The sequence below is a fragment of the Cebus imitator genome, unplaced genomic scaffold (assembly GCF_001604975.1).
Source record: "Cebus imitator isolate Cc_AM_T3 unplaced genomic scaffold, Cebus_imitator-1.0 Scaffold732, whole genome shotgun sequence".
NCBI classification, from domain to species: Eukaryota; Metazoa; Chordata; class Mammalia; order Primates; family Cebidae; genus Cebus; species Cebus imitator.
The window spans coordinates 428,552-441,466 of record NW_016108047.1 but is presented as its reverse complement, the minus strand read 5'-3'; the positions used below and the strand labels follow the sequence as shown (position 1 = coordinate 441,466).

The following is a 12,915-nucleotide window of genomic DNA, read 5'->3' as shown; positions in this document are numbered from 1 at the left end:
GTTACAGGCACGCGCCACCATGCCCAGCTAATTTTTTGTATTTTTAGTAGAGACGGGGTTTCACCATGTTGACCAGGATGGTCTCGATCTCTTGACCTCGTGATCCACCCTCCTCGGCCTCCCAAAGTGCTGGGATTACAGGCGTGAGCCACCGCGCCCGGCCAATGTTGAACTTCTAATAAACTATTGCAAGAGAAGATAATTTTTATTTCTCCAGCGTCATGTGGCATACTAAGTAGTTTATTACCATTTTCAGTACTTTAAGAAATGCTGTTAAAGAAATACATTTTAGGTAACCAATTTAACACTACAAATGAAAGAAGTATCAACAAATTCTTTACTAGCAATAGTGATCTATTCAATGCTGCATGAAGCTGATCCTGAATAATCCTTTCTCTTAACAGATGGGTACTTTTGGATTCTTAGAGTGAAAGGCCTAAAGGGAATGAACCATAAACAGCTGCAGCAGAGAGAAAAGACGAGAAATATGTGCCTATTCTGCATTACCAAATGTGCCTCTACCAATTTATTGTCTCTCAGTTCCAAATTCACCCTTTATTGCCTTCTTCAGAAACAGTGGGTCTGAGCCCTACAAACTCCTTCACTCGTGTTAGTGGAGTGTGGCAGAAGTGTGTTGGGACAGTGGCTTCCCTTCTTAGTCCCGGAGCCATGCACACAGGCCCCAGCGGGTCCTGCTGCTGCTGGGGTCTCTGGCCTCTGTGTGGCATGGCAGCCAGCAGCTCGCCCCCCAGCCCTGACAGCTTTGTAGGAGGTTCTCCAGCGAGAACCCCCCACCTGAGGCTCCAGGCAGTGTGGTCTCCTTGGAGCCCTGTGATACATTTGCCCTGACAGCCCTGAGTCCCCCTGTATCTGTTTCCTTCCCTGGTCTCCTCCTAGGTATTTATGCATCTGCTGCTTTTCTCTTTGCTTCAGTTGCACTTTAATGCCACTTACAATCCCAAACTAAAGTAATTTTCTGTTTACATGAAATTTTAATCCATCACTTCCCAGCCTCTCCATAGGTGGAAATATTCTTGAACACTTTCAGTGCTCATCCTCAAAAATACTTAGAAATCCTAGAAAATCACTGCCTTCTGTCCTAACTGCTAAGCATCCCCATTATTTCCTCCTTTTATCCTTTTAAGCATTTGTTTTTCGGGCATTTGCTGTCCGTGACACTGTGTGTCTAACATGACCAGCAAGTCTTGTTACTGCTGTGACATTCGCCTACACATCTGTCGACTACCCTGCAGTCCTACCTGGTACCCACACACAGGAGATTTCTGGGTATCATTGTTGCCATTCCACAGCCTCTCATCTGGTGTCTTCTTCACGTGGTGGGGTGAAACTGAAATCAGGGCATTTGTAACTGAGGCTTTGTAGGTTACTTGATCCGATGCTTTGATGGATTCTGATGTTGCACAGCTGCTGAATTTCATTTATTGGCTCATTTTTTGGAAATTATGTTGTGTTTTCTAGGAAATACTTGTTTTGTAGCAACTTGTTTACCCATGTTATATTTTCCTAGAAGTTCTTCATCTTACGAGCTCTTCTCAGAATGATCTGGGTTTTATGTGGAGTGCTGCCAATGTCTTTGTTCTCGGCCGATCCCTTTCCAGCACTGTGTGTTCATCTGGCACTGCCCCTTCCTCAAACCAGGGCCTCAGACTGGCCAGGCCTCCCTGTGACCCACCAGTGTTGGCTCTCACGGGAGATGGGTCCATCCTGACCCCCATGCCCTGTGGTCAAATCTCTCCCTCTTCTCTCACCTCACCTGCAGGATTTGGGCCACTGGCAGTGGACATGCGGCTTTTTAAGCTGGATGTCTTAGGAGAAGACCTTTCCAGTAGCTGCATGGGGTGCGTTCTCTGTAGGAGGGCACTGGCAGACCACCCGGCTGTGTGAAGGACCCAGGAGGAGCAGCGAGAGGAACTGGGGGGCGGGGACATGGGTCGCCTCACGTGATGCCTCTCAGTGTCACGTTGTGAAAGGTCTCTCCACAAAGAGCTGTCCATTCAATTACTATTTTAGGTGCTAGTGGCCGGATATTCCTTTCTGGTTTGGATGTTTGAGTCACACTGGGATTATTAAACATAGCAACAGCTTAGCACATGGAAGTAGATTCTAACTCAAACACTTCATTCCATGTTGCAAGAAATGCTTTCAGCCATAATTACACCGCGGGCGTAAGAAGCCTAAGAACCTAGGCAGGTTGTCCTTCTTCCACATCTTCGCCTTGTTTTGATGGGGTTAGCCTATTCTCTAAGGGTCTGCGCTGAGAAGACCCCATAGCACAATTTGGGGAGGGGGGCTATCCTGTCATTGTTATTCGTCATAATATTGTTCAGTGTACATCCGACGGAATCTTCAAGGTGCTATTTATAGATGTTTTGAATTGTCGCCATGCCATTGATCTGTGGTTAACATAGCATATAGACATCCTTTTACGATAGTTTAGTTACTCCGCTGGCTTATGTGTTGCTCACTTTTGCTGTGCAGTCAGCAGTCTGACGTTGCGTGGTCCCCACATTTCCCTCCTGCTCATGTTACCCATCCTGTGGGTCAGCTGTGAGTGAACCACTCTCCATTTTCGTTCTGGAGTGGCCCCGAGCGGGTGTGTGCTGATTTCCATGTGGGTTAAAGTGTTCTTCTGTTACTGTTTTCTGTTTTATAACAAAATTTAGCAGACTTGTGTATGGTGCAAACATTTTTTTAAATGTCTTTTGCCTCTATGAAAAATACGCTTGCATTGCTTTAAGATGTACCTTTCCTGCCTCTCCATCCTTTACCTAACGATTGCTTTATGTTAGAAATAGGGCAATGTGTGCATGCTTCATGGCCTCTTTCAGTCAAGCACTTCATGTAACCTCTATCTGATTGTAAAAGTGACTACACTCAAAGCAAAAAACTTTGCAAATATTGAAAAGAATGGGCCAGGTGTGGTGGCTTATGGCTGTAATCCCAGCACTTTGGGAGGCCAAGGTGGGTGGATCACGAGGTCAAGAGTTTGAAACTAGCCTGAACAACATGGTGAAATCCTGTCTCTACTAAAAATAAAAAAAATTAGTTGGGCATGGTGACACACACCTGTAATCCCAGCTATTCAGGAGCCTGAGGCAGGAGAATTGCTTGAACCCGGGAGGCAGAGGCTGCTGGGAGCCAAGATCGCGCCACTGCACTCCAGCCTGGCGACAGAGAGAGAGACTCTTTCAAAAAAAAAAAAAAAAAAAAAAAAAAAAAAAAAAAAAAAAAAAAAAAAAAAAAAAAAAAAAACACAAAGCAAAATATTGTCATCTTGTCACCCTGAAATGGCTACTCTTAAAATTTTGATGTAGTTCTTTCAATTCTTTTTAAATAAAACTGCTTTTAACACAAGCACTTTAATGTAGTGATCAAATTATAATCAGGAAATAAGGAGAAAGTAAAAAGAATATCAAGTTTGGGGCAAAAAGGAAGACCATATAGAAAGAGGCTACAACTTTTAAAGAAAGGCTGGGTTGTGGTTGTGCTGGTGGTGGTGGTGGTGGTGGTGGTTTGTTTTGACTGTGAGAGACCACATTATTATTTTGAGCATCGAGGGGTAATAGAATAATACCCTGTGAGTGCTCTGGCGGCCATATAAATACCAGTCCCATGTCCTGTTTCAAAGTAGACAAAGCATGAGGTTTGAGGTGGTGGTTTGGTAGCTTTTTGAAAAATTGTTTGTAGGACTGTACTGCAGAGGTAGGAGGAGGTCAGTCTGAATTAGAATCGAATGATCTGTTCACGTCCCAGGGAGCTTTCTGCGCTGGGTACACACCTGTTCCTGATGTGGTGTAGAAGGAACAGGGCCGGGAGGATTTGTTGCCTCACTGGTCGCCGTCCATGGGCAGGAGCTGGGGAGCACAGCCTGGTGCTGGAGCGGGCTTCAGGGCTCCCACCCTGGCCCTGAGGAACTCGCAGGCTATATTTAGAGGATGCCATTACTGAGGCATGGACAGTATATTTTGTACCTACACATACGGCCGTAAACATAGATAGACGCGCAGACATACATGTACATATCCGGGTGTGTAAGTGATAGAACTAACCTGTCTTTTGTGCTGTTTTCTTGGTCTTTTTGTTTGCTTCAGTTGAAACAAGATATGTTCCTTGTTGGAGGTGTCTGGTTTCATTGTTCCAGACCAGTCACAGAAATGCCTGCAGTTATCAGTGTTTCTGTTTTCTCTTGGGAAGCTATTCCGGAAAAGAAGTGTACTTTCCAAGGCTGTTGGTTGGCCTGTCCTCACCCCGGGGGGTCTTAATATGGGTCACAGCCATGGGTGCTGTGGCTGCTCACTTGTGGAGCTCTGTCTCTGTTGCTGCTGCTAGTAGACAGCTGGTCACCAACAGAGTATGTGTCCCAGTGGCCTTGGAGAAGAACTCACTGCACCATTTTTATAGGGTCTTTTTGCTTTTCAATGTCAACATCATGTCTTTTAGCCAAACAATATGTTCTTACAGAATCAGAAAGTGTGGCCCAAGTGAGAAATAAGGGAATTGATCCATATCAATTTTTATACAGTCGAACCATTGTAATGTATACATAAACATCTTTACTCTGTAGAGGTGAGTCATGGTGCCAGACCCTGACAAGTGCTGAACTACTACGTGGGACTTTGGGTCCACGTCACAGGAAGAAATCATTCAGAATGCAACACGGAGTGGACTTGAAGCTTTCAGAAATGTCCATAAATCAGTACAACTGTTTTTCCATTTGCCAGTCTCCCTATTTAAGGCCATGAGATTCCCATTCCAAAGCTCCTTCAGATTCCCAACACCCATTTCATTCCTCCCTAGAGAAAACAGTTTCTCTCGATGATGTCTTGTTCTCAGATTTTCTAATTAGAAAAATCACATATTTCACAAAATTCGGCTTACTCCTTAGCCAGAGGAAAGCCACATATCGCTTTTCTATTTAAAATACTCACCTTTCAGGACTCTGGATAAATTATTTGAAAGTGGGAAAGCACTGTGACTTTGGTGATAAGCGGTATCATGTATAACATACAAGTGCATGCTTTGACAGCCATGGTTGCTAAAAACAAATTTTCTCAGAAAAGAAAAATGTAAGCATTTCTTTACATGATAGTTAATTTTGTTTTGCCTAAATAGCATCTTGCCTTTGTACAGGGAGGTGAAGAAGTTGACTTTTCTTACACAAGATGAGCTCAAAAGTCCTTTAAGTGGCCAGGATGTCGCTGAGTATTGGCGGGGGTGAATGGATCCTGCTGCCACGGTGTGTGAAAAGGCCTTTGTTGCTGGCCCAGGAACGTCCCAGCTCACACTGGGCTGGTGCTGGCTGCCTTGTTAGCTTGCATGCAAGACAAAATCTTACACCTTTCCCTTTTCCTGGCATACAGATGCAAAAGCTTTTAACAGATTATTGCTAAATCAGACTCAGAAATATGTAAAAGGGTTAAGAACAGCAACACCAGTTGGAGTTTGTTCCCATGATGTGGTATAGTTTTGCATTACACACTTGGCTCATCATTCAAAAATTGACATAATTAACAAAAAATGAAGGAGACACAACCCATTTCATCATCTCAGTAGATGCTGAAAAACATCTGATGAAATTTAATAGTCATTATATGGATTTCCTATTAAATCAGAACAGAAGGGAAATGTCTCTGTTTGATAAAGACCATTCCTGAAAAATGAGAGCTGACACCCTCCTCGGTGGTGGCAGCCAGGCTGCTCTGCGCGCAGTCAGGTGTGTACCAGAACACGGCCATTTTCCATGGCTGTAGTCCATGTGGCATTCACTGGGGTCCTTGTCAGTGAAGTGAGTCAGGAGAACTCAGAGGCACGACGAAGACTTGGAAGGGGTGAGACACTTGATTTACAGAAGACACAGGGGCTTATTGAGAACATTTTCGGGAACCTACACGTGACTAGATAGAGTCTGCATAAGAGGTGGTATACGCATCCCCATGGGCCTGTGAAAGGTACCTGCCAGGGGTCGTCAGGTAAGTACAACTTAAACCCACAAGGTTCCGCTTCACAGGAGCGGGAAAGAAGGACAGCAGCAGGTGCTGGGGAGATGTGACAGGCTGGATCTCAAACTGATGGGGACTCAAAATGTTACAGCCACTTTAGCAAACAGTTTGGGAGTTTCTTTAAAATGTGTACACTTACCATATGGCCCAGCAGTTACACTTTAGACATTCACCAAGGAGAAATGAAAATGTGTGTCCATGTAGAAGAATGTACATTATCTTAAGAGTAAATTGTCACAGCCAAAAACTGGAAACAAATCTCTCTCAGCTGGAGAAACATGAGCAAATTATGATATATTTGTACATTGTCCTAGTTCCCATCAGGAAAAATGTGCAAAATACTAAAACCGAAACAGGCAGTGGGGATGAGTTCCAGGAGCCTTGAATTGCGTAAAGAGGGAACACCATAGCGTGGAGTCTGTGTGATGGTGCAGAATCTGCATGAGGCTCCGGTGACGGAAGAGCGCCAGGGAACACTCATTGTGAATGAACAGTGGCTGTTTATTGAAGGCCAGGGTTGACCGGGAGGGGGCGTGTGGGAACTTTGATGGGGGTATTAGGTTGATTTCCGTTTATCAAAATGCATCGAGTGTACTTAAGATCTGAACATCCCACCCTGTATACTCTATACTTCATCCCTTCCAAAAACAGTGAGAAAATAATTATAAACGAACACTGAACTCTACTTGATAGATTTTTCACAGTGGTATTGATAACAATTCTAAAAGCATTTCTGTATTTCCAGACTTAAGCAAATAAGCTTAATAAATTAGTGACTAGATTGAGGCTAACAGGAGCCAGGTTTCTTTCTTGACAAGAGAGGTGGAAATGAGAAAAGGCCAAAGCCTGGAATGGATACACAGCATTGGGTTGCAGCAGGAGGTACCAGTGTGAGCTGGTGGCTCCCAACAGACATAGGCAGTGACAGGAGTGCCTGTGGATGGCATGGGTGTACTTGCGTGTACACGTGTGGTGTGTTTTGCTTGCCAGCACTGTCCAGCAGCAGTGACCTGCAGTGGCAGCACACCTGGTGCCCAGTCTTAGCTTCCAGACACCATTTTTTACTAGAAGGAGCTGGGCCTCCTGGTCCCAGGGCTGGAGAATCTGGTGTCAAATCTGGAGCCATTTGAGCACCAGAATAAACCATTATAATTATGAATTTTAACCCACCAAGTCAGACTCCATGAGTGCATGTTGATATGTGTAAATGAATGGCGAAAGATAAAATGAATATTTTTTAAGTGAATATAGATCTAATGATTTAGAAGGAATGACAGGCAATCATCAATGGATGCTAAAACCAGTAGTGAAGCATTGATGAGAAACAGAATATACACATACCATCAGGGTCTCTCCTCCCAATCTTTATTGCAATGGGAGAAGTAGCATCTTTGCTATGGAGGAACTCAATAGGTGCCACCTTCACTGAGTGAACAATGTTAACATTGTCACACAGGACAGACTTCTGCAGTGTCCCTGCTAAAATGCACGCTCTTGAGTCCAGAAGACACCAGAATAAAGGACAAGTTGTAAAATAGCTGGCCTGTATTCTTTAAAATTTCCAATTTCAAGAAACACAAAAGCCAAGAAACTTGAATTTAAGGAGGGTAAAAGTCACATGACAGATAAATGCAATTCATGATCCTGGTTTGGATCATAAAATAAAGTAAGAAAATTAGGGAGACAGTTGACACCATTTGAACGTGAACTTTGGATTGGACTATAGTATATGATAGTTAAACTTCCTGACCTTGAGGGAAATTTATGTGAGAGAATATCCTTGTGTTGAGGAACACATCAAAACATTTAGGTATAGAGGGACATGGTATCTGAAATTGTTTTTCATTTGACTTAGCAAATGCATGGGGGAGAGACAGGGAAAACAGTGGTGTGAGATAGGAGCAGTTGGTGAACCTGGGTAAAAGTTATATGGGAATTCTCTATGCCGGTCCTTCAGATTTTCTGTGTTTGAAATTACATCCAAAAAGTTTAAAAAGAATATGCAAAACCGAAAGTGATTCCTGGGAAGTGAATGCACTATGTCACCTCATTGATGAGCCCTTCAAGTTTCAGCCATGAACCTAAGTCAGTCATGTATTGGGAATTAGAAAGACTACCAGAAAACCAGGCTCTTGATCTAGTTAGGAGGAAGAAAGTACACACAAAGGATGACCGCAGCCAAGCAGCGCCATGAACCAACCGGGGTGCGTGACGTGGCAGGATCTGGGTCCTGTCTGAGGCAGCAATGTGGAGGGTTTCAGCAGGAAAGACGTGTCTGATTCCCTTTCAGTGGGATTATCCTCGCAGCTTCAGAGAAGACTGCCCCCTCCTGGGGCTCCTCTGCCCCCAGCCTGTCTTCAGTCACACTGACCGTTTTTGTTGGTGGTGTTTTTATCTGCCAACATCATTCTGACGGTTTAGGGCCTTTGAGAGGGTTTTTGCCTGTGTCTTGAAGATTCTCGTATTGGTACCCTGTGTAGTTCATTCGTGTTACTCTGATTTCGCGTTAAGAGGATTGTTCTGGCTTCACAGTTTGGAGTCGCTGCTTCATCTGTCACCTGGACCCCATCTTGTCCATTAGGGAGCACCCTGTGTGAGATGTGGTGACACGTCTACCTTGTCACCACTGTGTCCCCAGCTCTTAGGGCACTACCTTACAAAGGAGGCACTCAGTGAATGTGTGGAATTAATGTAATGGGTTAATAGCCACAAAATGTGTTAATGGTCATGTTAGTCTGTTTTTACGCTGCTGATAAAGATATACCCAACACTGGGAAGAAAAAGAGGTTTAATTGGACTTACAGTTCCACATAGCTGGGGAGGCCTCAGAATCATGACAGGAGGTAAAAGGCACTTCTTACATGGTGGCAGCAATAGAAAATGAGGAAAAGGTGAAAGCAGAAGCCCCTGATAAACCCATGAGATCTTGTGAAACTTATTCACGATCACAATACTAGCACAGGAAAGAAGGCCCTCATGCTTCAATTATCTTTCCCTAGGTCCCTCCCACAACATGTGGGGATTCTGAGAGATACAATTCAAGCTGAGACTTGGGTGGGGACATAGCCAAACCATATCAACAGCCAACACAGCCCTGGCCCGTGGCTGGTGCCCTGTTGAGCTGTGGCCATGGCTGCATGAGTAAGGGTGCGAGGCGTGCACACAACCCTCAGCAGTACGGTGAAAGAGTTTGGCGGCTCGAATGTGTGACCTACAAAGAGATCTCCAAAGATCAAGGACCATTCATCCTAAAAAGAAAAATCACAGCATACTTTACAGCCAGTGTTTGCTTATAGATATGGATTCTGCAGTGAAAAAATTAGTAATTAAAACTCTGTGAATGAATTTTAATGTCTTTACTGGAATTGTAAACACCCAGTTTTCTTTTCTCACCTACCCATGTGTTGATGAGTTTCAGAAGGTGGATGAACTGTGCTCCAGGAACAGAAGAGGGGGCAGCTTGGCCTCTGGGACCTCAGCTGAGCACTGAGTGACTAAGCTCTCTCCGTTTCAGATGTCCACACAGAAGCTGTCCAGGCGGCTCTGGCTAAACACAAAGAGCGGAAGATGGCGGTGCCTATGCCTTCGAAACGCAGGTCCCTGGTCGTGCAGACCTCCATGGATGCCTATACCCCTCCAGGTAAGGGACATGTTCCCCGACACTGCCTCCTGAGGTGCCCGCCATGTTCAGGCACCTTAATATTGTCAACAAGCCCTGCAGTCAGGGGTTTTCGTTTTCAAAATAATGGTGCAGTGATGCAATTTTGTGAACCAGAAGTCCAAAAATAGTATGAGTTAAATTTGGAAGGAAAATTAACATTGTTATCTATCTGTATAAATACACATTTTTAACTTGTCACCAAGACTCATACGATACATACTGGTAAAATCTTACGCGGTTTTATTCATTTAATTCTTTGTATGGAAAAGGGAAGAGCTTGTAGTCTTCTGGGTGAAATTGGACTTTTCTTCTGATTAAGCTGCTACATATGTGTTCTCAAATCTTCATATAAGTGTGTGTATTGTTGTATTGTTTTAGAACAGGAGACTTGGACAATTTAGGCGGTTACCTGAATCAAGGTCATAAACTTTGCCTCCAAGGTGCCAGATAGCATTTTAGTTCCTGCAGGCCATAGGTCTCTACAGTTACTCAGCTCTGCCCTTGGAGTGTGAAAGCAGCCATGGGTGATAGCAAGTGGGTATTGCTATGTACCAGTAAAACTTTATGTACAAGAACAGCAGACCAGATTGGGTGCATAGACCTGCCAACCTCTGATCTAAATTACTGAAGGTAATAGCCCATTTATATTTCTGTTACAGAATACTGCTTTTATTTAATCTTGAATTTTATGTAATTACCCAAATTCTCTATTTTACTCTGCCCAAATAATTATAAACTACATCTTGTGATCTTCACAACCAAAGTGAAGCAGAAAGTTCAGTTACCCAGATACTTGTTAGAAACATGGATTGAACCCACTTTCTTTGGAGTTTAATTTCTGTGATTTTGATTCCAACGTTGTTCACGCCATTGTTGCAAGTTTGTCTTCTTGAGGGACCTAAATCACCTCCCATACCACTTTGAAGCTACATGCCACTTTAAATGCCACCATTTTTTTTCCACTACAAGAGAAACTTAAGGTACAATGTGAATAGTTGAAAAAGCACAATGTTTTTGGGAGTATTTTTATGTTTTAAAGTTTAGGTTGGTCTTGGCAAGCAGTGAGACAGCAGGACATGATTGAAATCAGAACTGAGGTCGAGGATATGCCACATTATTTCAGACAGCTCCTGAGTTGTCACCTTTTTGTGCATTTACGAGTGAAGGTACTGAGATTTATAGGACAGAACTCAAAGAGTTGCATCATTTTGGGTTTTCGCTTTTTGTTTGAGACAAGGTCTTGCTCCATCGCCAAGGTTGGAATTCAGTGGCGTGATTGCAGCTCATCGCTCACTGCAGCTGTGACCACTTGGGCTCAAGCAGCTGGGACCACAGGTGCATGCCACCACACCCAGCTAATTGTTAATTTTTTGTAGAGACATGGTGTTCCTATGGTGTTTTTGTGTTTTATTTACAGATACGTGTTCATCTCAAGAACACCGTGCCAGCAGGCAAGGAAGTGAATGCCATGCTAGCAAGGTTGTTGGCAAGGGAGGTCTTTCTGCCAACATGCTCCCTTGGGCTCCTCCCTTTCTTTATTTTAATGTTAAGCCACAGCACATAATTAGGGACTAGGGGTGGTGGCTAAGGCCTGTAACGCCTGCACTTGAGGTAGGTGAATGGCTTGAGCTCAGACGTTCGAGACTAGCCTGGACTACACGGAGAAATGTACAAAAATGCCTTTTGTGCATTTTTTCTCCACCAAATGTACAAAAAATTAGCTGGGCATGGTGGTGGACACCTGTAGTCTCAGCTACTTGGAAGGCTGAGGTAGAAGAATCACTTGAGCCCTGGAGGCAGAGGCTGCAGTGAGCTAAGGCGGCAACTCCACTTCACCCTGGGCAACAGAGTGAGACCCCATCTCAATTAGAAAATAATAATAAATAATTAGAGACTGTTTAAAAATGATTAGGCTGCGTGTGGTGGCTTATGCTTCTAACACCAGTGCTTTGGGAAGCTGAGGCAGGCAGATTGCTTGAGCCCCAGTGTTTGAGACCAGCTTGGGCAACATTCCAAAGCCCCATCTCTACAAACAATACAGAAATCAGACAGGCATGGTTGTGTGTGCCTGTAGTCCCAGCTGCTCAGGAGGCTGATGTGGGAGGATCACTTGGGCCCAGGAAGGTTGAGGCTGCAGTGAGCCATGATCGTGCCGCTGCACCCCAGCCTGGACAACAGAGCAAGACCCTGTCTCAAAAAAAATAATACGTTTAATCCTGTTTGTTTAGTTTATGGTCACAATTTGCCAAAACCTATGGTAAAATTTTTATTTGTATGTGTTCTTTGTGTAACTAACAAAATGGACTTAAAAGTTTTAAAAAATTTTAAACCAAATTTTTGGCACTAGCCAGTATTTAAGGGTAGGTATTCTTCTTGACCACTTTATATAAGAGAAATGAGTTTAAAATGGAAGAAGTAGTGAAATTATTTGTGTTTATGCTTATTTCTCATATTGAATCCCGCCGCTGGGAAATGTTATTGGGTCATGTGTGATGAAAAACCTCATTATGCAGATGTCTTTGCAAAATATAAAAGAATATTATTTGAAAGGTTTTTGTGAAATATTTGCATTTATATGATTAGCATTTTTATGTTAACCATAACACACATTTTGTAAATTTTCGTAAGGAGTCCTAGTAATATCACATGGGGCAGTTGTGTGCAATCATAAGTCAATATCATAAAAATTTTTTACTCCCAGCCTATTTTGTGTTTAGCGGTAGTCTGCATGTTTATTATCATGCTTGCTTCAATGAAATCTTAGCTGCGTTTCCTCTGATCTATTTTTCTTGGTTGTTGGTAACAGTAGTTAGATCTTACCTCAGTTTCATTGCTCTTCAGAGAATATTCTTGAAGTTTATCTTCTCTCTATGAAATGACTGGTTGCTGACCAGGATCGTAGTTTCTGGAGGAAATCTCATTAGGATTGTTGCAATGCTAATATTCTACGGATGAAACGTTCCTTTAGTTTTCACATGTGAAGATCCAAGAATAATTTACCAAAACTTCTGCTTCTAGCCATGATGAAATAAAAGGGACCCAAATCACACACCTGCTGTAAACAACTGTAAAACTGCACGAAACAAATGAGGTGGCTGTTTTCAGTCTGCGGACCACAACTGTGTAAGCCAGAACCTGAGAGCAGGAGAATGAATGAGATGAACCCATAGAGCACTTGCTCTCTCCATGGAGAGCACTTGCAGACCATGCACGGAGAGCTCAGGTGTGAGTGAA

General features: G+C 43.4%; 1 protein-coding gene across 1 annotated transcript in view; it reads left to right on the top strand.

Moving 5' to 3' along the window:
- DIP2C (disco interacting protein 2 homolog C) overlaps positions 1-12,915 on the top strand; it is a 196,776-nt gene that overhangs the window by 29,685 nt on the left and 154,176 nt on the right. Inside the window, exon 9 of the mRNA XM_037735141.1 lies at positions 9,535-9,660. Within this exon, the coding sequence (XP_037591069.1) occupies positions 9,535-9,660 (126 nt within the window). The remainder of the gene's footprint in view (positions 1-9,534; positions 9,661-12,915) is intronic.